Source organism: Xenopus laevis, chromosome 7S, assembly GCF_017654675.1.
Source record: "Xenopus laevis strain J_2021 chromosome 7S, Xenopus_laevis_v10.1, whole genome shotgun sequence".
Taxonomy (NCBI): domain Eukaryota; kingdom Metazoa; phylum Chordata; class Amphibia; order Anura; family Pipidae; genus Xenopus; species Xenopus laevis.
The window spans coordinates 20,814,730-20,842,318 of NC_054384.1; the positions used below are offsets into that span (position 1 = coordinate 20,814,730).

Consider the following 27,589-nt stretch of genomic DNA (forward strand, 5'->3'; position numbering starts at 1 on the left):
TATCAGAGCACAAGTCACATGACTTGGGGCAGCTGGGAAATTGACAATATGTCTAGCCCCATGTCAGATTTCAAAATTGAATATAAAAAAATCAGTTTGCTCTTTTGAGAAATGGATTTCAGTGCAGAATTCTGCTGGAGCAGCACTATTAATTGATTCATTTTGAAAAAAAATTTTTTCCCATGACAGTATCCCTTTAAGGAACACGTTCCATAGTGTCAGGGTTATGCACATGACAAGTCTTTTTTTTTCCTATCTTCTGGGTAACACATTAGCAATTGTTCAGTTTAGCTTCCAGGCAGGTTGCATATTGCATGCTTCTGGTTATGGAAACCAGCTGATTTATTCATGCCGTCTCTCGTCATTAGGTCTCTTCTAACAACACTCAACTGAGACTTTAGGAAGCGGCAGATGCCATAAAGGTTTTATTTAGGTTATTATATAAAATATAATGCCTGTGGAATAGATTCGATTATAGAATATAGATTATTCTATACAGGGTCCGACCACCCTTCTCAAGGGGAAGTCAGACCTCTTCTCATTTGAATGGGGAACATGGTACAGATGCTGGCACTGGGAAAACATTCAAAAGGGGTGATTGTAGCACACTCCCAATATTGGGTGAAATGGGCCCAGGTGCATTACAGACAAATTAATATCCACATGAAAAAATTGGACCACTCATGAGACTTATGAATGAGTTAACACAGTTTTTTGGGTTTTTGTCAACGTTTTGGTCCTCCAATTTTTTCATGTGGATATATATATATATACCATGGAGCAAGGTGCACTGACCGTTTCTGATCCTTCTCCATGGAGAGAGTAAGGTCCTACAACACCTTGAGTGTCAAAGGTTGGACATACTTTACTATATCATATGCTGAGTCTGTGGGTATCATTAATCTTTATTTACTTCTGCTCTGCGCACCTTTCATGTTCAAGCATCGTTTTACTTTTGAGAACTAACACAATTCTTTTTATAACACTGCCCAGCACAGTCACCTCCGATCAACATTTCTAACATAAATATTGATGAAGGACACATTAAAAATGTACAAAAGACTGAAGGCGCTGAATAAAAGATGCAACACGCCATTACTGAAGGACAAAGGGTCCGGTTGATTAGAACGCCTTTTTATTATTTCTTGAAAACCCGTCGAAAAGGATTTAGACAGCTTAGATAGAATCTACTTTTGGCATTGATGCTTAAACCTGAAAGCCAGTAGATTACTTAATGCAGCCTTATATAGTGCATCAAGGATAGCTAGATAGATAGATATAGATAGATACTTGCTATAAAATGAATGAATACTACAAACCCAGCATAATAATTTGAACATAACTTAAAAATAGAATGCTCAATTATGGGAAGACCATGTCCAATAGAGTCTCACTTTTATGCAAATAATTACATGTTTAATAAATTATTTCCCTTTTTTCGGTAGTTTTAAAGCAGTACCTTTTACTTGATCTCAGATAAGATATGGAGGCAAAACAATCCTATTGGGTTTAACTAATGTTTACATTATTTTTTAGTAGACTTAAGGAATGGAGATCCAAATAACAGAAAGACCCCTTATCCAGAAAACCCCAAGTCCCAAGCACCCAGATAACAGGCCTTAAAGGAAAACCAAACCCTTAATTTTAAAAACCCCTACTGCCCTACTCTACATAGACCCCCCCTCCCTGCTCTCCCCAGCATAGGCGTTATCCCCAGTAAATGCCCCTACCTCTTTACTAGCTTATTCAGTATACTCCATTCTTTAAGAGACATTTCTAAGTTGCTATTGGCGGGTACATTTCATTTTTTAATTCACTCTTGATCTAGGGGAACAGTCTTTATGCCAGCATTTTTAATGAGACTGTGTTAGTTTAAATAAGGCCCAACCCTTTTTGCGCTTAGGCCTCAGATGTTTCCCCAGAAGCAGCCTCAGCTGTAGAGGGACACATCCCATTCATTTAAAGCAAAGACTTCAACAAAAGTACATTAAAGTTATAGATTTTTTTCCTATTTCAGAATAATAATATCTTCATAACTACACACAAACCAAGCAAAAAATGGGGTTGAGTCCGACCTTCCTGAACTATTTATTCTTTCTGCTCGTAACAAGGAACTATATGAAGAGGTCAAGACCCTGCCATCACTGGGACACAATGATTAAACAGTGTTGAAAAGACAAACAATCTATACAACAAAACACAGTAGTACAGAATACTGTAATAAGAAGATAGAGTAGTATTATTGTCAAAAACATTGTCAGAACAAATCTCATATCCCACCACTACTGAAGGCAAATAACAATCTTGACACACACAGTAACATACCCCCCCAAACACACCTAATTCTCTTTTATTATTATTATAATAATGTGTATTCCCATTACTCAAACCCAAACAACAGCTTGTACAGGTTACAGGTACAGTATGTCAACACACCTGTTTATATATTTGCTTTTCTAAAAAGCAAATCTTCATATTTGAAGAGCTCATTTGTTGTATAATTACAACTGATACTGATGAATGAAACACAGCACACATCAAGGCCTTCCCACCTACAAACAATAGGCCAATATAAACAGGAATTAATGCTTTCATTTATTCTGACATAAAAGCACACAATGGAAGGGTTTCAGACGAGCCACAATATTTTCATGTCCACCAGAAAGGGCGTTTTCATTCGTTTGTTTAACTTGGGGATTATAGAATATTCCATTTAGCTTGTATGGTTTATATAAATATCATTTCTGGTTGTATAAGTTGCATCTCACACAGAGGAGCTCCATGTAATAAAATACCCTTGACTAGGACCCTGGGAAGATTAAGGGCAATGGTCTTCCAAAGTCACCTGAAGTTTAAAGGCAACTTCAGGAAATTTCAGAAGCGACACATGGGCTATACCATGTGTCGGCCGCAGAAGAGGAGATTTGTAGCAGTCGATTAAGCACCTTGGAGACCATTGCCCTTAGAGTTGTTGAAATGGCAATACATTTTAACAAAAGCAACAGCAATTTGCATAAAGAGTCTTCTTGTCCATAAGGATGCTGTTATCTCCAGTCCTATGCTCATTCCTAAGGGCTGTTTCTCCATGGCTTGATCTCTAGACCCACCATCCTCATCCAAGATATATATATAGCTGTTGGTTAGCCCATGCTTTATTGAATCTACTTTATATATACCCTTGTTTCCTACTTAGCAAATGCCTAATGTTATGCATTGTCAGATGTTAGACACACAAAGTGCATTAATGATCATCATTTAAGGATATCTGTGACCAGGGACAAGGGACATTCATAGAGAATTTTTATCCACTTTCTACAGAAACTATACCACCTACATCTAATATATTAACCACTTCACATTTGTCAAAAGCATTATCCGCATCGTACAGCAGCCACATCACACTCAGCACTGGGAATTCACTTTATTATGTTGACATTTAGATCAAGTTGGGTTCCTAAATGTCAGTGAGACTAATGCAGATACAGTAGCTGAAGGTTTGTAGAGACATCCATTCCCTGTCATTCAGGTTTACATATAACATATGTACAATTTCCATAGATACTAATAGCAACAGTAATCTCCAGTCCTATGCTCATTCCTAAGGGCTGTTTCTCCATGGCTTGATCTCTAGACCCACCATCCTCATCCAAGATATATATATAGCTGTTGGTTAGCCCATGCTTTTTTGAATCTACTTTATATATACCCTTGTTTCCTACTTACTATGCACTCACGTTTTCCAACCTATAATAAAGGGGCAGCTGTTAAAGACTTGAAATTGGGTTGGGCTAGGATGTAGACTCCTTCTCACTCAATACAGGTATGGGATCCATTATCCAGATACCCGTTCACCAGAAAGCTCCAAATTACGGAAAGGATGTCTCACATAGACTCCATGTTATGCAATTAATCCAAATCTTTAAAAATTATTTATTTTTTCTCTGTAATAATAAAGCAGTACCTTGTACTTGACCCTAACTAAGATATAATTCATCCTTATTGGAAACAGAACCAGCCTATTGGGTTTATTTAATGTTTACATGATTTTCTAGCAGACTAAAGGTATGAATATTTAAATTACGTAAAGATCCATTATCCGGAAAACCCCAGGTCCCGAGCATTCTGGATAATAAGTCGCATACCTGTACTTATCAATGCCCATAAATGGTGGGATGGTAGGTGGGTTGCAGAACTAGAAAAGTGTATTCTTTGGGGGAAATTTGTTAACTGACTCCAGCAAATTTTTACCTCCGATGCAGTAGGATTTTTCATGAAACAAATAATTACCAGGGTGAAAGTAAATAAAGGAGAGCAATTTTATAAAGGTCATCCATTTTTACCCAATGCACCCTCAAAGAACTGTTCCTTTTGGTCAGGGAATTATGCTCTGTTATGTTCTACAGTTCTGCGGTTGGTGCTTAAAGCGAATAGAATGGTTTGGACCATTATAATTATTCAACATGGACAAATGCTGGAGCCTAAACATGACATTAAGCTGGAACCATGTCAAACTATTTGATGGTGGGGCCAAGGGAGACAGGTTACATTTGTTATTCCCATGATGGAAGCAAAAATATCTGTCCTGGTTCTTACGCTTCATTTCTGGTGTCTTCGGAAAGGTTGCAGAGTTGTGTTATTAGCAGGCAGCTCGAGAAAAAAGCCTTACAGAGAGTGACATCAAGAAAGACTTGCCTATTTTTGTACACAGACTACCGTGGCTCACCAGAGTACGAAGCCTGTTAAAGGTAATTGGAAAGAAATCTTCTTTGGCTTAACACTAGGTTCAGCATTTTTCAGTTTTGTCTCCCATATAGAGACACACACACATGCAGACAGGTTTTTGTTCTGGGAGGGCCCCTATCCAGTTAGAGGCAAGTGCCACATGCTAATTAGTTTCCACTGTCCCAGTTTTTTTTTTTCATTTTATCATGGCACTTTGCAAAGATGTAGCAATCACACAGCTCCTTGGTGATGTTATTAACATGACACATCCAACCATAATTTAATCCCTAACATGCAAAGCATCTGCTTCTAGTGTTTATTAATAGACTGTTCCTCACTTTAACTCTACTGCTACGTTCAGATTTTTCCTCTTGCAATGCTCTTCTCTGGGTGATCTTCAGGCTCCATGAATCCCCTTTCCTTAATGGTGGGCAAGTTTTACTGTGATGTCATAGGAGTTTGTTTTTTTTTGTCAAACTCCAAAACCTATGTTTTCAACAGGTTTAATAATTTTATGTAGATTTAAGTAGAAATAAATTTAATGGCACAGTGATATAACAATAAATAAGTAATATTTGGCAAATGTCGCACTGGTCATCTATGAGCAATACCTTATAGTTGGTAAGTGATAACTTAGGCCAAATCTCATGAAGTCAGGGACTCCAGTGATGGGTGGGACTAGAAAACTGTCATGGCAGCTTTCAGGATGAATATGGGGAAAGTAACAAAATAAATTAATGGTTAACCAATGCAATATTTACACTGACTACCAATGTGTGCTGTTCACATCTCTGATTTATATTATCCTCCAGGTCTTTCTGCATTGACAAGGGCCTATCTGATGTTTGATTTAATTTACTGTAACATTTAATCTAGGTAATGAGCTACAGCTATAGATGAGCTACAAATCTGGATTATTTAGCAGACCTTATGGATCTCATTTAGTGAGTGTACAGGTGCATTACAAATAATGCAGAGATTTAACCCAGAATTCCAAAGACAAAAGGCATACATTTTGTTTCTCCTTTATAAATCACTTGCGAATAGCAATAGGGGGGTCATTCAAGTATGTTGTAGGCAATCTCTACTTGTTATTAAATAGATGCAAATCGTAGGTGCTCCTGTATAGTTGCTTAATGCAAGGGCTGCCTAAATGGGGTTTATACAAGCAGATATCTGTGCCTAGCACTGTGCCCATTCCTTGTAAATAAGGCTCCATGTCCACCGTATTTACTCGTCTGTGTCCCTATAAATGAAACAGCGCTTAGTTGTTCTGTTCCTTCCATAATCAGTCATTTGTCGCTCAGCTTATGATTTTTCTAAAAAATATACTATATACTTGTAGCCTACCCTTAGCTGTTTTGTTTTAGCTGTGTATTATGACTGTGTGTGACCAGGCTACAACTGCTTGTATTGTTCCTGTGCAACTCCTGGTACCTGGTGCGGTTCAGTGCAGCAAAGGATCCATTAAGAGAGATGAGTCTTGCAGCAAAATAACTTGTTAGAGAACAGTTGTAATGGAGTACTTCACAGGCACTTAGATGTCCACAGAATAACAGTAACAGGATCCTTTCCTTTCCAGTGAAATAGTACAGTTAGGTTATGACACTCCTGGGGCAAAATCCTCCCAGAGAGTACAGCTTCCTGTCCAGGAATAATCAGCTTGGCTTCTTGGGTCTTGACACTTTCACTCGTCCTCACCTCACCCACTGAGTCTCTGAGCTAGTGATGTACTCACCGCGGGGTCCTAACCCCACTTCTTCTCCTCGTTGGAGTGGAAACTGCTCACTACATACCCTGAGCCTCTCCATTGCTCCTAGAGCAACTATTACAAAATCTTTCTATCACTAAATAACTCTATCTATCTTTACTACCGGCAGACCTGGACCTGTAATGCCTCACAGTGAGGTAAGGTCCCAGGAAAGACCTTGAGCACACGGGGCTAAAACCCATTATACTTTAAACTGCTGCCACCTAGTGAAGAAACCCTTTAAAGGAATACTGTCATGGGGAAAAAAGTTTTTTTCAAAATGAATCAGTTAATAGGGCTGCTCCAGCAGAATTCTGCACTGAAATCCATTTCTCAAAAGCGAAAACAGATTTTTTTATATTCAATTTTGAAATCTGACATGGGGCTAGACATTTTGTCAATTTCCCAGCTGCCCCAAGTCATGTGACTTGTGCTCTGATAATCTTCAATCACTCTTTACTGCTGTACTGCAAGTTGGAGTGATATCACCCCCCTCCCTTCCCCCCCCCAGCAGCCAAACAAAAGAACAATGGGAAGGTAACCAGATAGCAGCTCCCTAACACAAGATAACAGCTGCCTGGTAGATCTAAGAACAACACTCAATAGTAAAAACCCATGTCTCACTGAGACTCCTTCAGTTACATTGAGAAGGAAAAACAGCAGCCTGCCAGAAAGCATTTCTCTCCTAAAGTGCAGGCACAAGTCACATGACCAGGGGCAGCTGGGAAATTGACAAAATGTCTAGCCCCATGTCAGATTTCAAAATTGAATATAAAAAAATCTGTTTGCTCTTTTAAGAAATGGATTTCAGTGCAGAATTCTGCTGGAGCAGCACTATTAACTGATTCATTTTGAAAAAAAAAAAATTTCCCATGACAGTATCCCTTTAATCACTCTGGGGCAAATTCACTAAGCCGCGAAGCACCGAACGCTAGCGTTAATTCGCTAGCGTTTGGCATTTTCGCTACTGAGCAAATTCACTAACGAACGCTGGCGTAGTTTCGCTAGTGTTACTTCGCAACCTTACGCCAGGCGAATTTTCGCTAGCGACGAAACTACGCAAATTCACTAACTTGCGCAGTGTACTGAACGCTACCTTTTACGCTAGACTTCCTTCGCCACCGCAGACCTGGCGAAGCGCAATAGAGTAGATAGGGATTGTTTAAAAAAAAGTAAATTTTTTTTCTAAGTCCCAAAAAACGCTGGCGTGTTTTCTACATGATGGCTGATAGGCTGAAAAAGATCGAAAAATTTTTGGGGCTCCCCTTCCTCCCCCCTACATTTCCTGACTCATGGCAACTTACCTAGGCAGTGGGCACATGTGTAGGGCAAAATAAAAATGTTATTTGCTGATTTGAAGGTTTTCTAGGCATTTGTAGTGCAGATACGTGTTCCTCCATTGAAATTTGAATTTCGCGCCGTATGCAAATTAGCCTTCGCTAGCGTAACTTTGCTTTATATAGCGAATCAACGCTAGCGCAACTTCGCAACCTTACGCTACCCCTGTGCGCAACTTCGGATTTTAGTGAATTTGCGGAGCCCTGGCGAAACTATGCCTGGCGAAGTGCGGCGAAGTTGCGCCTGGCGCAACTTCGCATCTTAGTGAATTTGCCCCTATGGATCCAGGAAAAAGGGACATAATTACCTGAGTAGACTGAAAGGATCCTTAGGTGCCCAATTACATAGGGGAGACTGCCTGAGTAAAGGTAGAAAATCTCAGGGTCCCTAAATACTGATAACAATCAAACCCTTGAAAGAGGAAGTAAAACTGGTATTAGACAATTTTCGTGCCATATGCCACAAGAAATCGCCAGAATCCATCTACTTGCTCATTAAGTCACTGATTCAGTGCTGACATTTTGCCAGCAACTACATTATCAAGCAGATTACTGCTCATAAATTCGCTTCTAAGAAATATCACATTTCTATATTAATGTATTTTAGCATTCAGTAAAAGAATATTGGAAAATTGGCCCAAGGCATGTCCTGTGTGGTATTTCCTGGCTCTAATTGCAGTGTGGCCTGAATTTGTTGTTAAATGGTAATTGAATTCTGAATAATTCGTTTTTCTGTTGAAGGCAGTGATTAATAAGGCAGCCGCTGCAGCCTCCAACTTCTGTTATTTATAATTCCATGAACCACTCATCAATGTTAAAGGATAACATGAATGAAGTTCACAGAATCTCAATATGGTGCACAAAGAACACAGTGCTGTAGTGCAAGGCATGTCCCTGACATTCCCTACCTTACTGAATCTGAATGACACCCAAGTTAGGGACCATCTAAATGAGATGCCCACGTACCAATCACAACCTGCCCCTCTTGAATACAGAGATGCCAAATGCAGGGAGCCATAGGCAGACAGTATTTATAGGACTGTCCTGGATGGATGAAGGTTTGATGTAGAAGTACACAAGGGGTGAAAAAAGTCAAACACCAGTGTTAGAAGAAAAGGCTAATTACTGTAGGGAAAAGATGAAGTTATAATACTCTTTGCAGAGGAGAAGTACTGCAAACCATGTAACTGCCCAGCAAAAAGAATTTGTACATCTGTAGAGGAATTCACTCTCAGTTCTCAATGGTGAAGATTACTGAACACCCTTAATGTACACTGGGAAGGACAAATGCCTTTGTTACTCCATCAAGGTTAAACTTCACATTGATCCAGGAACTTGCAAGATATATATATATAATACACAAAAGCCATGAATATCCTGTAAATTATATCCTTATAAACGGTGAGTAGTGATGTCATCAGTTATAAACGGTGAGTAGTGATGTCATTTCTGTCACATGACTCACTAAAATTTCTGTATTATAATAAATAAAGTACCCCCAGTTGTAAAATATGAGGATATTAGAAGTTACCTCGGAGTTCCATGACCTGTATAAAAACACTCGGCCTTCGGCCTCGTGTTTTTATATGGTCATGAAACTCCTCGGTAACTAATAATATCCTTATATTTTACAAGAGGGGGTACTTTATTCACTATATATATATATATATATATATATATATATATATATATATATATATATATATATATATATATATATATTGCAAGTTCCTGGATTTATAGATATATAGTGTCCCTCAGTTTTAGGCAGTCTGGAGTCTGTATATTAGGGTCTGGAGGGTAGGGGAAATTCATAACACTATCCAAGCAATCATAATTCTCTGGCATCAGTCACCTTTAATCAGCTGTAACCTTGAAATGCAATGTGGGCTAAGGTAAGAAAAAAAAACCAATTAGGTTGCCTGGTTTGCCTCTAACTCATGTTGTATTTCATAAGTCATGTACGGAATTTAGCAAATGCCTAATGTTATGCATTGTCAGATGTTAGACACACAAAGTGCATTAATGATCATCATTTAAGGATATCTGTGACCAGGGACAAGGGACATTCATAGAGAATTTTTATCCACTTTCTACAGAAACTATACCACCTACATCTAATATATTAACCACTTCACATTTGTCAAAAGCATTATCCGCATCGTACAGCAGCCACATCACACTCAGCACTGGGAATTCACTTTATTATGTTGACATTTAGATCAAGTTGGGTTCCTAAATGTCAGTGAGACTAATGCAGATACAGTAGCTGAAGGTTTGTAGAGACATCCATTCCCTGTCATTCAGGTTTACATATAACATATGTACAATTTCCATAGATACTAATAGCAACAGTAATCTATATTTATGGCCACTAGGGGTGCTGTTGATCACCCTTGGAAAGCAATAGAGCAAATTATCATTTATCAGAACCATAAACAACCTACACATTAGGCAGATCTCTTATTTCAAATGTAATATGAATAAAGAAGGCTACATGAAACCTTTAACCAAGAAAAATTGTGGGGTGATCAGGGTGTTGCAATATTAACAGTGGTCTAACTACCATACAGCAGACCCCGCGGTGGGGCAACAATGGGACAAGGGGCCTGGATCAGTCTGCTGTATTTCCCCCTGCCCAAGTCTGAACTTGGGCAGTTGATTGGTTGTGAGATTTAGCCAATAAGGGTTGGCCAGCTCTGCTGGATAGCGCCCTTGTCTGGTAAGCTTTTTAAAGAAAAGAAGACCAAGCCAAAAGTAGGAGGTAAAGACTAGAGTCAGTACAGGGTTCCTAACAATATAACAACCCCAGAGATTTGAAGTTTCTTTTCAAGAGTGACCCTGAACAAATATGGTCCAACTACACCAACTCTTTATATAAAAGTGGAACCCAAGATGCCCAAAACCTTTGGTGTAGAATTTAAAGTATATAATGAACTCTAGTTTATTCATAGTTTGCTTGGTATATAATGCTCATGTCCTATTTCTTAAAGCAGGAGCATGATTCAAGGTCAACCAATGACGACATTCTACTCTGAGATACAGCTCACCTCTTTATAAAAATGCAAGCAGCCGGGACAAAGATATACACTAATGATCCATGTTAGGTCACAGTCCTATTGAAATAAAATTGATTGAAAAAAAGAGTGTTAAGGAAAAGGGCATTTGGAACAAGTATCCAACCTTGAGATCCAAGGGAAAGCATAGCATAGAAAGATATAAATAATGGCTATACAAGATAAAAAATACACATACTAAGGCTCATGGCACATGAAAGTAAAGTACTCCTCCTACATGGCAACACAGCTTCATGATGACATGCCTGCATGCATGCCGAAAGGTACAAGACAAGAAGGAGGTCGAATCACAAGGGCTCAGACTAGGGGTACAGTATGTGACAGAACAGGTACATGCCTAGTGCCCCCCACCACTGTACCCTAGACATGTGCCTCTCCTATTCTGTATGTAGGTGGGGGTTGTGGGTAAACACATCAGTAAAAAACTTCTCTAAAAGCCAACACAGATTTACAATGACAGCAGTAACAGGACGGGTCAGGATGGCTCCCCTTGTCAAAGGGTACAATGAAAACAGGCAGTGAGAGTACGAGGCCCCCAACTGAGAGTAGGTGACCGTTTAGGTACATGCCTAGTGCCCTCCCACCATTGTGCCCTAGGCAGGTGCCTTTTCTGCCTTCCCTTAATTTCAGCCCTGGATGGCAGCTACAAAGTTCATATTGTGACCCTCACAGTTGTATGGGGATCCCAATGGTCTGCTCACATACCAGCAACAACTGTCTTTAAATTACATTTTTTTTTCTGTTTGAAAGATAAAAAAAAGTTACCAGTTATTGGGGAATATATATATTCAGTATGCCCTTATTGAATTGGGACATTGCTACAACAGAGTATTAAAGCAGCCAGTACTTGAATTATGCAGCAAAGACAGTCTGACATACCTGTGAAGAAGAGAAAAATGGATGTCCGTTTTCATATCCTGTTGAATCTGTTTTAATTAAGGCTGAACATTAGTCATAGAGCTGTGTGATTTATGTAACAGCATTGTTTCAGATAAGAGGGAGCGTGGAAATATATAGAGGAAGATCTGCAGTTGATCTAGAATAAAGGGACAGAAGCACTGGAAGACATATATTATATATAGTGACCGATGTTACCGGCCAAACTACCTCTAAATAAATTGTTCCAATATTTGCTTATTACCCTACGGCTTTAGTGAACTACAACTCCCCCAGATTCATACAGGGATGGATCAACACAACGGCTTTAGTGAACTACAACTCCCCCAGATTCTTGGTCAGGCAACATACAGGGATGGATCAACTTAATGTTACAGATTGCTTCTGCACTTCAAATTTCTCTTTAAAAATTGTTATTCCGTGTAAATGACCTACTAACGAGTACTACTTAAGGAGTTTAAAAATAGAATTGTTGAAGAAGAAAAAAACGTCAGGTGATAATATTAATAAGCTACTGGCATTGCTAAAACAATAAAATAGCTATAACACTACTATAGCTGCTTTAAACGAAACTCCAGCCCATTAGTTGAGCCTGTAACTTAAAGGGCCTGTATACGGTAACCCTTTTCTCAGCATTAGTTCAGTAACTAAGTTGTGTGCTGAAAATACTTTTTTTGCCTGGTCCAAAAAAACCTTCCCAGCGGCAGCTTTTGTTAGGCTTTGAGATAAGAAGTAGCTTATTATAAGGTGAACTTCTCAGTGGACTGGTAACTGGTTTTGTCCAGCTAATTAGCCAGCTTGGCTAAAGGAAAACTATTCAGTGGACTAATGTTGAAATGGGGGTATACTGCCCCTTTAATAGAATCAGATATAAAAATGGTTATGACCAGTAAAACTGTCAGACCTGGACAGTCACTAACAAGAAAGGAAAATGTCAATAATATACTATCCTATTGTACAGCAGAGTGAACTATAAATACCTGGTAATACTAATAAGAATAATTATGCTGAAATAAATTAATAGGGTATATCAAAATGGTTCATACTGTATATTTAAGGGCTTAGTCATCTTTCTAAATAAAACTTCCTCTCTGCTTCATTATGAAACGGAGCTAGTGATTAGCTTGGAGCTGCTCTTTCAGCCCCTTTGGGCACCCCAAACAGGGGCATAGTGGTGCCCCTAGCAACTGTCAGTTTTAGGTTGGCAAGCAGCCAGCAAGCTACTTCATGAGTGTATGGTCTCACTAATTGCTAGCCTTAACCTCTGTCCTTTCATGATCCCATAGCCAATGAATAAAACAAAGCAGCCGCTTGAGCAGATACTGTGATGTCCTATTGCATCAAAACTTCTCTTCTTTGGCTCAAATCTAACAGCTGTTTGGGGAACACTGAGAGAATTCACTGTTCTTTAAACCCTTTAATAGCCCATTAGATGCTGCCTCAATACAGTATAGTGCTAATGGAAAATGTTATGGCTTTTAACTTGTTTTTGAGAACTACTGGGAGTTACACAGTCCTATGGGCAAGTAACCCATCAGATGCTTTCTTTCTTCCTAATTCCTGGTTCTTGGTTAGAAAAAAAAAAAAAAGCGGCCTAACAACCAGTTTAAATAAACAGGTAAATATCAGTTTTTTTCATAAAATACAGAAGTATATGTAAACAGAACCCACTTGCTGTATTTTTCTAACGCAGTTCTTAAACCATTTGCTCCCTTGCTGCAAGTGTCTCTTATTATACAGGCACTGAACCCAAAAATCTTCTTCGTGTTTGATTTTCCTTCCTATTTTATCTAGGCCACAATGCTGCACCCTATACTTGAACAGCAGCTGTTAGAATACAGTATATTGTTTGCATGTTGCTCAGCTTCAGTTCTCAGAATGTAATGTCATCCAAAGGCTAACAAAGAATTATGGGAATTGTAGTTAAAGAAACATGTCAGTCCCCATATAACAAAGGGTTAAAGGTAAGGGAGATTGACTAGTTTAGGAGGCAGGGAGGACAGGGAAAGGTAGGAGGGGGAGAGTGAGGTTACTATAAAGAGATACAAGGCTAATTCTTTTTCTGTTGGCTGCATGGGGAGAAGCATGGAGACCTTCCACCTTGGACTTGGGAAGGAGCTGGTATTCCCCTGCAGTTTAATGTAGTACCTCCCGGGGTATTGGTTGCAGGAGGTAGGGGTGCAGAGGTGAGAGGTCGACCTTGCTTTCACTTGTGCATTGGAACACAGACTGCACCTGAAGTTGCCAAGCATCTCTGGGGTGTTGTTTATTATCATTATTATTAATATTATTATTATTTTGACTTGCATTTTTAAACCTACAGTTTTACAGTTCCTTGATATTATTGTGTGAATAAAGCCTTTCACATGCATCCCAGTGAGTTTTTGTCTAGGTTTTATTTTGGGGTGGTTATTGGTTATTCTAACAGATGGCCCACTGCTTTGGCACTGCCATATTTAAAAGGGGCAGATTCTAGAGTTAAACCAAAAAAATTTAAATATTTCTATGCATTCAAGATTGTTCATAGAATTCTATCCCTAGAAATATATACAGGTATGGGATCCATTATCCAGAAAGCTCCAATTACAGAAAGGGCATCTTACATAGACTCCATTTCATCCAAATTTTGTAAAATTATTTCATTTTTGTCTGTAATAAAAAACCGTACCTTGCACTTGGTGAAACTAAGATATAAACGATCCTTATTGGAAGCAAAACCAGGCTATTGGGTTTCTTTAATGTACATGCTTTTCTAGTAGACATATATAAAGGTCTAAATTATAGAAAGATCCATTGTCAGGAAAAAACAGGTCCTGAGAATTCTGAATAACTGCTCCAATACCTGTATTCTTAGTTGACTCTACTGTGAGAAAACCAATGTTATATGAGTGCCATGTAAGCCATCGGTGTGAAACTTGTAGCCCTATCCTTCAACATGGGGGAGGGGCACCTATTTTCAACTGAGGTAGGTTTACGAGCAAAGCATCCCAAATAATATATTAATATGTTTTCTTTTAAATTATAAAGTTAACTTATGGGTAAGAGATCAGTGGCTGTTTCTGAAACAGAGGGCAGATCATTGCTGGGAAGGAATAGTTCTAAAGACAGGTCCTCCCACACTTTCAACAATGGTTAAAGCAGCAATTTCACCATGGAACTTGTTTTACCCAGAATTCCTTAATAAATATCCAGCACTTTGCAATATATTGGCACTTTAAAAAATACATGGTAATAATAATAAAATGTAAAGGGCAGGGAGCTTTATATTGTATATTTAGTAATAAGAAAAGAAACTGTTACTATATGAATGTTAAAGCAAAAAGTAAAGAACACAAATTGGCAGCTGGTCACAACATGATAATATCATTAGGAGAGGAAATGACACTTAGGATTATCTGTTGATATAAAAAGATCCCCCCAGCTGAGTATTTACGCCTGACGATTGTTTAAAAAAATGGGTGACCGCTTTTGCTACTGTTCTAAAAATATACTGGAAATATAAATGTCTTGAATATCATCATTCTGTGTGGGCACAGAAAGTTGAAAAAAAAAAAGAAAAGCCTCCAGGGAAGAGAAAAGGGCATATGTGTGACATGACTGGGACATGGGTAAGTGGGCAGATAGACAGACAACAGGCAAAAACACTATATAAAGTGAAGTGACTATAGAAGAAGCAGACCCAACGGTTGCGAGGGGGCCTGGTGAAAAGGGGGACCCAGGCCGTGGGGTCAGCTTCATCTTTAGCCACTCACTGAAGATTCTTGCCCGGGAGAGTTGCTTTCTGAGCAGGCACACTTCAGGAAGGTGAAAGCCAAGAAGTTGAAGTCCCAGCCGGCCGGGCCCCTGTAAAGATGTTTTTACGCTGCTGACTATATAGCTATTTGACACTATGGGGGTTATTTAGTAAACTCCGAATGAAAAAAATCACTAAAATTTTGTAATTTTTTTTATAAAATAAGACTTTTAAAAAATCACAGATTTTTCGGAATTTATCATAACCCTGAGGATGGAAAAGTTCGAATCTGACCTGTCGAGGTTGCATATAAGTCAATGGGAGAAGTCCCAATGTTTTTTTTAGATCAGGTTCTGCATTTCTACCCCTACTACTTTAACATACATTTTCAATGGTATAGCTACCCCCTGATACCCCACCGTTCATAAAAGTGAAGAGTAACAGTTATAGTTACATGCATAGAAAATCCTTTCATTCCTTGGGGCCACTGGGCCTTTAAAAGCAACAGTACACACTTTCATATGAATCAGTAAACTGTTTTTATTTTTGTTTTATATCAAAAATCCTCAAGTGACATTTCTTTTCTTTTCAGTAAACAGAATACAGTTCTACTCCTATTGCTTTCATTCTCAGTCATTTGTGCTCCCAGTCAGGGTTATGCCTCACTTCAGGAGATAACTATACATTAGTTCCAGTATTTTACACCTGTAGCCATACACCAATCAGGAGCCAGTGATGCACATTATTTACTATTTCATTTATTATTTAATATACTATATATATTTTCTGGTACAGGAATGGTTATCCAGAAAGCTCCAACTTACAGAATCTCACATCACTCCATAATAATCAAGTAATCCAAATTATTAAAAATGATTTCCTTTTTCTCTGTAATAATAAAACAGTAGCTTGTACTTGATCCAAACTAAGATATAATTAATCATTATTGGAAGCAAAAACAGCTTATTGGGTTTATTTACAAGCAGATTTATCAAAGGTGGAGGTGAAGTTTCGAATTGAAAAACTTTGAATTTTGAGCTATTTTTTGTGTACTTCGACTAGGGAATAGTCCAACTTCGATTCGAATTTGAAAAAACTCTCTTTAAAACTTCGACTTCGACCATTCGCCACCTAAAAGCTGCTGAAGTGCTGTTTTAGCCTATGGGGGACCTCCTAGAACCTATATGGAGGCAATTGGGGGAGTTTGGGTGATCGAAGGTCGAGGTCAAAAAAACTTCGAATCGAAGAAGATCGTAATACGATCGTACGATTCAAAGTAGGCTGAATTCGACCCACTTCAACCTCAAAAAACCTCAAAAAACTTCGACCGCCATTCGGTTGATCTTTTTGAATTCGAAGTTCGAAGTTTTTTTAACTTCGACCTTTGATAAATATGCCCCATAATGCATGATTTTCTACCGAACTTAAGGTATGAACATCCAAGTTACGGAAAGATCCATTATTTGTAAAACCCCAAGTCCCGTGCATTCTGGATAACATGTATTTTGTTCTTACAAATGAACCATGGGCTGTCAACACCACATCAACAGATGAAATACACGTTGTACTCCCATAATTGCAAGACAGTAAACGAGAGTTCCATATAGTGTCTATTGCCTCTTCTTTTACATTAATGTATAGTAATACTGCATCCTCCCACTGGCGGAATATATTAAGTCCCTCCCACCAAAGCTCAGACATTGCCCCCATCTTTTTTTTGTTTGTTTTTTAATCACTCATTTAATGGTGTCAGAGGTGTATATCCGGGTGTGAACACTTCTTGTTGCTCTCATCATTAAGGTTAAGGACTACAGAGCAGTACAAATTGCAGCTCTGTGATCCAGTTAATTAGACAGAGTTCTGTACTTGGCACAATATCAGTGCTTGGTGGCTTATTACTTTCCTTCTCCGGCAGTCTTATTACTGTACGATATACTGGAGCGCTGAATGAGAGAATATTTCATGCTGTCTATGACTCTTTAATGGCCGTTCCATCATACGACACTGACAGCGAGAACAAAATGAACACATAATAGACCCTGAGCTTTTAAAATGAACATGCAGGTGAATTAATTATATACAGAGAAGAAGAGCCGGCGTATACATATTTCCTATAAAGGTGGTAGCACTGAGATTAACTCCTCGCTTGACAAATCATCAGAAAAGATGATTTAACACCCCAGTGATATCTGACAAAAGCCAAACAGTTCACTACAGATCACTATAAAGCAGACGGCCAATATATTCAATTAGCATGTAAATTAAGCACCAGGTTTCAGCTATACGCAGACCCCCCTACCTTGAGTGAGGGTCCCAGTGACGAAATGGTAGAAATATCGAGCAACTTTGCCCAGTTGCTTCTTACACCTCTTCTGGCACCTGCTCATGTCGCTCCTTCAAGCAGCAATGAAAGGACAAGTGTCGACTCGGCACTACAATCACAGAGGTAATTATTTCCCCTCGTCCAGATTTACCCCCTTCTGTGATCTCTCTTTTCTCTCCCAAAGGATAAAGTCAATGCCAAGCGGAGTAATTCCAGCAGATTAAATCAGCAATAGATAGATTTACTCACAGAGATTTCTAAGAACTTATGCAGCAATATCCGTCAATTTTCACTCGAAAGAGCTTTTTTTCCCGAAATCTTCGCACTAAACAGCGTCAGGACCCCCACGGAAAAACTCACGCATGTTTCTTCTTCTTTTCCAAGTCTTCTGTTATCATTGTTCTTGCTGGGGGAAAGCAATCTGTTTCTCTGTCCTCCAGGCTGATTCATGAAACCAAAATATATAAGCACAGGGAAGTAAATAGGGGGTGGCGTTGCTATAAACAAATCCTTAGTCCTTTTCGGGTGCTAAAACCCTTTTTTTTTTAAAGTATGATGCTGTAAATATAATTCACCCCTTGAGAATTTTCAATTGTAAAAATGTTTTAGCGCATAATACAAGAAAAGTCTTCTTACTCTGTAAACAAGACAAGAAGAAGAAAACAATGGAGTGCTGTTGAATTAAAATAATAAGTGATATTCTCTCTCACTCAAGCTGTGAGCCTGCTGAACACTTTACATGTTACAGCTCCCGGGTCCTGGGAACTAGAGGTGATTATGGTTGGCATAGCAACCGCAGACTCCACGGGCTTGGCCAACCAATGGCAAGTCTTTTGCATTATGCCTCGTTAGAACCAGCTATGAATGCTTCATCCCTTCTAAATTATGAAGGACGGGCAAAGTTTTAAGATTTCTTCCGCCACGTGAAAAAATGTAGACGTCAGGGAAGCTTCAGGCAAATAAAGAGATGCTGAAAATAAATCCCCCTCTTCCTCCTCCTCCTCCTGGTCAAACTAGTATTTATTGATCTCAATAATTCTACTTTACACATATAAGGGTTTATTTACTGATTTATTTATTAGTTACTAATTTATTTGGTGCAACCTGCCATGCATTTTAAAACTAGGGTTCCGATAAGTGATGGGCGAATTTCTCCCATTTTGCTTCACCGACAAATTCGGGAATTTCCCACAAAATTCGCGAAATGGCAAAAAAATTTGCGAATTTCCCACAAAATTCACGAAACTGTGAAAAATTCGCGAAAAATCATGAAATTCTGACATTTTCACAAAAAATCATGAAATTTGAAGGTTTTCACAAAAAAATCATGAAATTTGAAGGATTTCACAAAAAATCGTGATAATCAGACATTTTCACAAAAAAATTGCGAAAACCGGAAATTGAAGCCGGATTTTTGCGGGAGATTCGCGAATTTATTCACTGGTGGCGAAACGCAGAGATTCACCGCAAATTCGTGCCAGGCGAATTTATTCGCCCATCATTAGTTCTGATCAGTAGTTTAACTAGATGTTACTGAGCACCTCCAGCAAATACATTTTTAAAGCCCCTGAAAGTTTTAGAAGATGAGCTGTTTTACCGTATAAAAGTATAGGATCCGTTAGGTGGAAATCCGTTATGCCGAAATCTCTGAATTATTGATTTCCTTTTTCTCGGTAATAATAAAGCAGTACATTGGACTTGATCCAATCTAAGATATAATTAACCCTTATTGGACTAAAAATCTCAATGTTTAAGGGGCAGATTTACTAAGCTCGAGTGAATTTTCGAAGTTCAAAGTAAATTTTTGGGTACTTTGACCATCGAATAGGATACTACGATTTCAAATTTACTTAGACTTCGATCCGAAGTAAAAATCGTTCGAATAGTCGACCATTCCATAATCGAAGTACTGTCTCTTTAAAAAAAAAAATTCGACTTCATACTTCGCCAAATTAAAACTACCGAAGTGCAATGTTAGGCTATGGGGACCTTCCACAGCACTTATCTAAGTTTTTTTTGATCGAATAGAAATCCTTCGATCGATCACTAAAAATAGTTTGAAACGTTCGATTTGAACTATTTAACCGTTCTATCGTATGATTTCTATTCGATCGATTAGTCGAATACACGAAAAATCCTTCGACCTTCGATATTCGAAGGATTTCAATTCGTGGTTCGAATTTCGAAGTTTTTTTAACTTCGAAATTCGACCCTTAGTAAATCTGCCCCTACATATTTTTTTTAGTAGACCCCAGGTCCAGCATTCTGCATAACTGGTCCCATACATGTATATCAATTAGGGTCCTATGTGGCCTTCTACATCCTAGAGCCACCTGCAGCTGCAGACTCTGGATCCAAAATCTTTTTTGCCCAGCATGCTAAGCATGTCTTGTGACATTATTTGTCTTGTCATTATTTTCCCAGTATTAGTGACGTTTATTTTAATACAGGTATGGGATCTATTCTCTGAAATGCTTGGGACCAGGGGTTTTCTGGATATGTGTTTTTTTCAGTAATTTGGATCACCATCCAATCTGCTAAAATTCACTAAATAAACCCAATACGATTGTTTTGCCACCAATATGGACTCATGCTGCTTAGTTACCATCAAATAAAAGGTGCTATTTTATTATTACAGGTTTATTATTACAAAAAAGAAAATAATTTTTAAAAATTAGAATTATTTGCTTAAAATGGAGACCCTAAGGGAGATAGCCTTCCTGCATACCTCCCGACTGTCCCGTTTATAGAGGGACAGACCCTCTTTTAACAGTTCAACCAGCAGTCCCTCATTTGTACCGGAAAGTCCCGATACTCTCTGCACTGAACAGCCAGAAAAAGAAACATTGTTTCTAACTTAATTGGCTTTTGGCAGAGAGCCCAGAACAGCCACAGCTGCAGATAAGATACTTTTGTAACAATTTTGAGCAAAGAAGTAATTGTAACAATATAAGATAACAGGTCTCTTGGGCGTTTAAAGGGCAATTCAACTTCATAAGCAAAACTGTAATAACTGAAAAAAACCATAGAAATATGTTCAAACTTTCATAACCTGCCAAATTTTGTAAAATGGTAATTAGGGGGTGTGGCCACAAAAATAGGCATGGTCAAAACAATTGCCCCTCTTTTTATATCCAAAACGTTGGGAGGTATGTTCCTGTAGCTTTCTGGATAACTGATTTCCAGATAAGGGATGCCATATTATATATATAATATATTTAGATTTAAAATAGCTGAGACAGAGACAACAGTCTTTTTATCCATGTGCTGATGTGACCTTATTAAGATCATAGCACGGGGACGACAAGTGTGACATTACTGCCTATGAGGAATGCCATTTATTCGTTGTGTGTCACCAGCAAAGTTGTACCGGATGGATCCAATATTCAGCGCTTCAGGCAGATCTGTACAAAAATTAGCATTAATATTCAAAATACAGCACTTTTCGACTAGCGGCCTCTCCATGTGCTTATTAACATATTTCCTCCTGATGATGTCACTAGTGCCGTCCATTTGTGTCTGTCTTTGTGCCCAGTCCTGGATTAAAGTTTCTATAAGTTTGGCATAAGAACAGTAATACAATTATCCTACAAAGTAACGATCAAAGTTGGGTGAAACCGTCTCAAACTTTTGATTTTTTTAGGAAAAATATGACAATATTTTTTCGTCAATCTGCAGTGAAGCAAACCCTTCAAGCAAATTAGGATCAGATGTGATTTAATCCTTCACATTTTGGGTATGTGCATGTATATGGCTGTCACTTGGGCCTCATGCCTTGATGGACAAATATTATGGATGCTGTAAAGGGGCCAATATGCTCCCCTCTAGTAGTCTCAAAGAGGCCTGCTTCTATTTACATTATTTGCACTTCTTCATATGCTTTAATATATTGTATTGCGCATATTATTCGTCTACTTTTAATTTATGCAGCACTACTAATGTGCAGCACTTTAATGCATTTGTCTGCATTTGTACATAGGCATTGGAGCCATAGCAGTTGATTTATCTGTGACATTTTCCCTAGAACAAAAGTTGCAGTTGCTTTTCTAGTTATTGCCTGGATTCTGGCAATCAGTATGGCATATCCTGCAGGATGGAATAGGTTATTCTGCTGCATCCAAAAAGCCAAATTTTATGTTTAATATCTGGCCATAAATACAAACTCTGGTCTGCCATTGTGGTCCTACTGCAGGCCACTAGTCTAAGGGGGTTATTTATCAAAGTCCAAATTTATCTCAATATTTTCTGCTATAAACTCCGATCAAATCTGCTTATTTATTATCACATTTTCCCGAAAATTTGCTTTGCGGTAAAAAAATCTGATTTTTCACCGGAAAACTACGAAAACTTTGGGGTATTGCATGAAACCGAGCGCACATCAAAAAATCATTGGGACGTCTCCCATTGACTTTTTATATTGACTTTTCCATCTTCAGGGTTTAATAAATTCCGAAAAATTCTGTTTTTTTTTTTTAAAAGTCTGATTTTATAGAAAAAAATCACACATTTTTCGTGATTTTTGCATTCGGAGTTATATGTGTGATCTCTGTACAATGGATAAAATTGTGATTAACAAATATGGTTGACTGGTGAACATTTTTTGGTAGGTAAGGCTAGACAAGTGCAGAATTATGTGTGTACATACAATACAAGACAATCTGTGCACTCCATAGTTAGATGTGTGTGCTACTTGTGTGTGCATGCAGGAGCGCATTGCTACTAACCCCATGTACACCACTACCGTATAGGATATTAACATAAGCAGGAAACAAAAGGGGGCTGCAGCTCTGTAGCAATCCGATTGTCTGGTCCACAGGCCAAGAGATGGGATCAGTACAATTTGGACATCCACCTGCGTGGTCAAATTGTACAAGATCCGATCAATCGGCCTGCTGGCTTATCGATTAGGTAACCTGAAATCTTAACCGTAAGACAAACCCACATGCAACGCTGAAGCTACAGGAAAACCTATTTACAGCTACCAGGAAACTCATTGAAGGAAAAAAGAAAAGATTGTTTCATAAACAGATGGACTCCAATCTAGGGAGTACATCGTGTTCTCAGGAATAGAGTTTTGTATTGGAAACACTTCAATGTAACAGTCAAATAGAACAGTGTATGTGCCCTGAAAGGTTTCATACCTTGAAAGAATGAGTGAAAAGGAAGAAACACATAAATATATTACTTGCTTGGGTGAATAAAAGTAATGATGAAGCCTGTGAATAAGCCTGTGTCTCCTGCCAGAAATATTCCCTGCAAGTTTACTATAGGATCATAGGTCAACAGAAATAGAATTTGGCAACTAATTGGCTATTATTCCCACAAGGGATTTAAGGTGGACTTCAGATGTGATCCAAGAAGTACAAATACATTGTTAGGGGTCACAGGGAGATAATAATGGGAAACAAACCAGTTGTCCTACCTTGGGACCAAGTTTTAGTGTCAGAGTAGTTGGGAACAACTTGTAGTTGCTGGGGAATGTTGAGAAGTGTAGTTCACAACTATGACTATTGAGTTCGCCTGTATCTCAGAGGTCATCTGAAATGGCATACTAGATAAGGACCATGCAACATGAAGGTGTTAAACACAAAGATGGAGGATTTTTCATATATTAATAAGTTATATTGCACATTTTGCTGCAGTTTTAGTTACCCGCAACAAAAAGTAGCATTTCCTGGTCTGCTGTTTGAAAAAAGCAAATGTCTGATTGGTTGCTGTGGGTTAGCAGACCTGGAGCTAATTCTACGCCTGTTTTTATATAACTAACAGTAACAGAAACTTAAAGGAGAAGGAAAGGCTAAAATTAAGTAAGCTTTATCAGAAAGTTCTATATAAATACACCTGTAAACTCCCAAAGAAAGTCCTCTGTCAAACGAAACACCATATTTCTTTCCTTCTATTGTGTAAACATGGGTTTCTGTATCAGACTTCCTGTTTTCAGCATAAATCTCCAGGGCAGGGCTTGAGCATGCTCAGTTTGCTCCTCTCTCCCTCTCCCCCTTCACTCCTCCCCCCTGCTGAGCCTAGAGATATGAGTGAGCAGGAAGTGATGTCACATCAACCTAATATGGCAGCTGTTATCCTAAACAAATAGAGAGCTTCTAGAGCTGTTTACTCAGGTATGGTAAAGCATTCTTCAGAATAAACATAGTGTTATAGCTTGCACTATTGTGACTAATCTATTGGCAATAAAATGCTTTGGTAGCTTTCCTTCTCCTTTAAAAGTGGTATGCAGTTCCTGTATGGATAAATAGCCACTGGTTAATGAAGCTGGAAGCCTGTGGTGGGAGATAAATGCAGGGTTCCATGTGCAAGTAGAAGCCATAGCAGGTATGAAACATGAGATATGTGACGGGCCATCTGTGACTGCCTCTTGGCATCATATACCAAACTGTGCCTGATACACAAGTCACATACGTCTGTAGAGGACAGAAAATTGGTGTTTTGTGCCACAGTGTTCCATAATAAAATTGCCTTAGAGTGAAACACTATTTGTGAGAAGAGAACGAAGCTAGATGTTCCAGCTAAGCAGACAGGCCACTAGGCCCATCAATATTCCCGATAGCAGTGTAACATGTTAGTGACCTGCTATCTGGGCCAGTAAGATTAATCTATCCCAAAAGTTACCAAATTAGAGGGAAATCTCAAACAGATATTGTCTAGCAAAAGCTCACTGCCTTTGGCTGACATAATTTCTATATTTAGAAGGGAAAAAAAGATATTTACGTTCATATATTTAGGTTCTGACCCAGATAACAAAAGAAGGATGAACACATAGAGGCAGGCTTAGACATGTAGACAACGCAGCTGCCCCGTGAGAAGCTGGATTTCAGTGCCTCGATAACACAATTATGACTGAGAAATTGTACTCTATGTAGAATGTTATCTCTCAATGTAAAGTGCCAGGTTAGTTTCTATCTTAAGTGAGATCAAACAGCCACATCATCTTGGATTTCCAGGATCTCCTTACACGTACCACACTACGTAAATCATTTTCTAAGCAGCACAAAGAAAGAGGTTACGGTTGCAGATTCTTTTATATCCAGGTTGTAGTACACTAAAACTCATTAATCTTATTCCAGGGATGGCTCACGGCTAGGGATGGGCGAATTTGACCCGTTTCGTTTCGTCAAAAATTCGCTGCAGGCGTAATGTCGCCGATGCCCATTAAAGTCTATGGGCGTCAAAAAAAATTTGACGTGCGGCGAAATATTTTTGACACACGTCTTTTTTTTTGTCGCACGACGCCATACAAGGCTATGGGCGTCATTTCTGCAGCAAAACAAGGTGAAAAAATTTGCCACACAGTGTCGGACCCCCTCTACCAATATAAAAATTTAGAAAAAAAAAAAAGTTTTCGGCTTTGTGCATCACCGCTCGCGCATGCGCAACGCACAGTCGCGCCGAGTTTGCCGCATCGCAGTAGGGGGGCGGGGGGCCCTAGACCAGCAGTTGATGCCGGGCCCCCCAGTCCGACCCTGTATGTACATTGATCTGACAATAAAATATTTCTATAAACATTAGGTGCTCTTTTCAAGGCTCCTTCTAATTAGCGGTGGGAGATAGAAGTATGATCACAGCAGTTCTTTTTTTCTAACCAATGAAACTTTTAGTGAGTCCAGAGCATGAGTGGGACTTCATATTTCGGTTAGAGGGTCCCATGGTTGAGGGTTTAGATGGATCTCTAATAACCTAGCAACAGCTGTGTCTTTGCAGAATTCCAGAAGAAGAGTTGATCATTAGTGATGACCGAATTTATTCGCCGGGAACAAATTTGCGGTGAATTTGCGTGATTTGCCGCCGGCGAATAAATTCGCAAAATGGCCGCGAAAATTCGATGGCGAAAAATTCACCAGCGTCAAAAAAAAATGGACGCTGGAAACAAAAACAGACGCCGGCGTCAAAAACAAGATGCCGGCGCCGTTTTGTGAATTTTCGCCCATCACTAATGATCAGATATGGCAAGCCTATACGAATATATAGTGAATAAAGTACCCCCTACTGTAAAATATAAGGATATTATAAGTCACCAAGGAGTTCCATGACCATATAAAAACACAAGGCTGAAGGCTTTTATGCTTTTATGCAGGTCATGGAACTCCGAAGTTACTTCTAATATTTTCCAGCAAGGGGTACTTTATTTATTATAATACACAAGATTTAGTGAGTCATGTGACAAATATGACATCACTACTCACTGTTTATAACTGATGACATCACTAGTCACCGTTTGTAAGGATATAATTTACAAGATATTCATGGCTTTTGTGTATTATATACAAATAAATATTGTAGGCAAGAGCCGCTGCACAGGGATGCAGTGTAAAGGAAAGGTGTCTATGCGAGACGGACTTCCCGTAATTCAGAGCTTTCTGAATAACAGGTTTCCACATAATCTGTACTGTTTCACTTTGCCGAAAAATTTGCGTAACACATTGAAGTTAATAAGCGTCAAGATGTTTTTTACGTGCAACAATTTTGCGACTTTTTTTGTCCAAACTGTATTAAAGTCAATAGGTGTTTTTTTCTTATGGCAATTTTCTTGTTGAGGTTTTTAGTGGCAATTTTTTCAAAACTCTGAGAGCATGGTGATTAATGTACTGATTCTTTTTGTCTTGTCGGAGTGACAACAAGACCAGTAGAGAATCCGCAGCGACCGCAGGCTTCCCAGGCCTCCAGTCAGTGCCTAATGCAGGAAGTAATAAACCATAATGGCACATCAGTGGCTCTATTAATGGGCTGTAAAATACCACAAGCATTATCAAACAGCTGGGTAATATTGCAACACAGTGTGTACAGGAGCATTACATAACCAACTCATAAAGGACTGTTATACCATCGCATGTGTATTTAGGGGGAAGGGGGGAATACACTACAGGTATTGGACCTGTTATCCAGAATTCTTGGAAGCTGGGATTTTCTAAATAAGGGATCTCTTCGTAAATTGGATCTCCGTACCTTAAGTAGACCTAAATAATTTAAATATTAAATGAACCCAATAGGATTGTTGTGCATTCAAAAAACAAAAAAAAAATTGTATCTTAGCTGGGATCCAGTACAAGGCACTGTGAAAAAGGTAATCATTTTAGAGAATTCAAATTACTTGATTAAAATGGAGCCTGTGGGAGATGGCCTTCCTGTAATTCTGAACTTTCTGGTTAGTTGGTTCCAGGATAATGGATCCAATACCTGTATATGATATGGAAAATATTTATCAAAATGCAACACTAGTGCTTACCACTGCGAAATGTAGCCGTTCTGTTCGGTTCTATAGGATTTTTGTGGTGAAAGTCACAGTTCACCCTCTGATAAACCCGTAAAAATGAACCGAGAGTGGTGGAAATTCACTGCGGGGAACTCTAGCTCCACATTAAGCCCCTTGGTATCTGTTAGGAATGGAAATTCTGCTCTTAAAGGTAATAGGGATGGCTTCTTATGGCCCTGGTGTAACGGTTGGCACCCTAAATCTAGAACCGATGGCAAGCACCCTGGTCTCGGCTCGTGCTTCTGGCAGTAGCAGCCGCCTTTGGCTTCGGGAGGAGCCCTCAGCTACTCAGATGCCGCCAGGTCTTAAAAACGAGAGGTGCAAGGCGAGGGGTTCTAAACAAGCAGAGGGGCAGAACTGTAAAGCAAGAGTCTTTAGGCTGAAGGTCACAGTACAAGGCGTAAAGAAGAATCGTAGTCAGATCAGGCCAGGTCGGGGCAGGCAGAGAACAAGCGTAGTCAGGCAGGCAAGGGTCAAACCAGGTA

At 39.0% G+C, this 27,589-nt stretch overlaps 1 protein-coding gene across 2 annotated transcripts in view; it reads right to left on the reverse strand.

Annotated features, from left to right (window-relative positions):
- The window catches only part of LOC121396214 (Kv channel-interacting protein 2-like), a 219,523-nt gene that overhangs the window by 105,145 nt on the left and 86,789 nt on the right, over positions 1-27,589 (reverse strand). Inside the window, exon 1 of one of the 2 annotated variants that reach the window (XM_041570958.1) lies at positions 17,816-18,571. The exons of the other annotated variant lie outside the window; for it this stretch is intronic. Within the exon in view, the coding sequence (XP_041426892.1) occupies positions 17,816-17,903 (88 nt within the window). The 5' untranslated portion in view covers positions 17,904-18,571. Of the gene's footprint in view, positions 1-17,815; positions 18,572-27,589 lie in introns of those variants that run through there. 2 annotated transcript variants of the gene reach the window in all.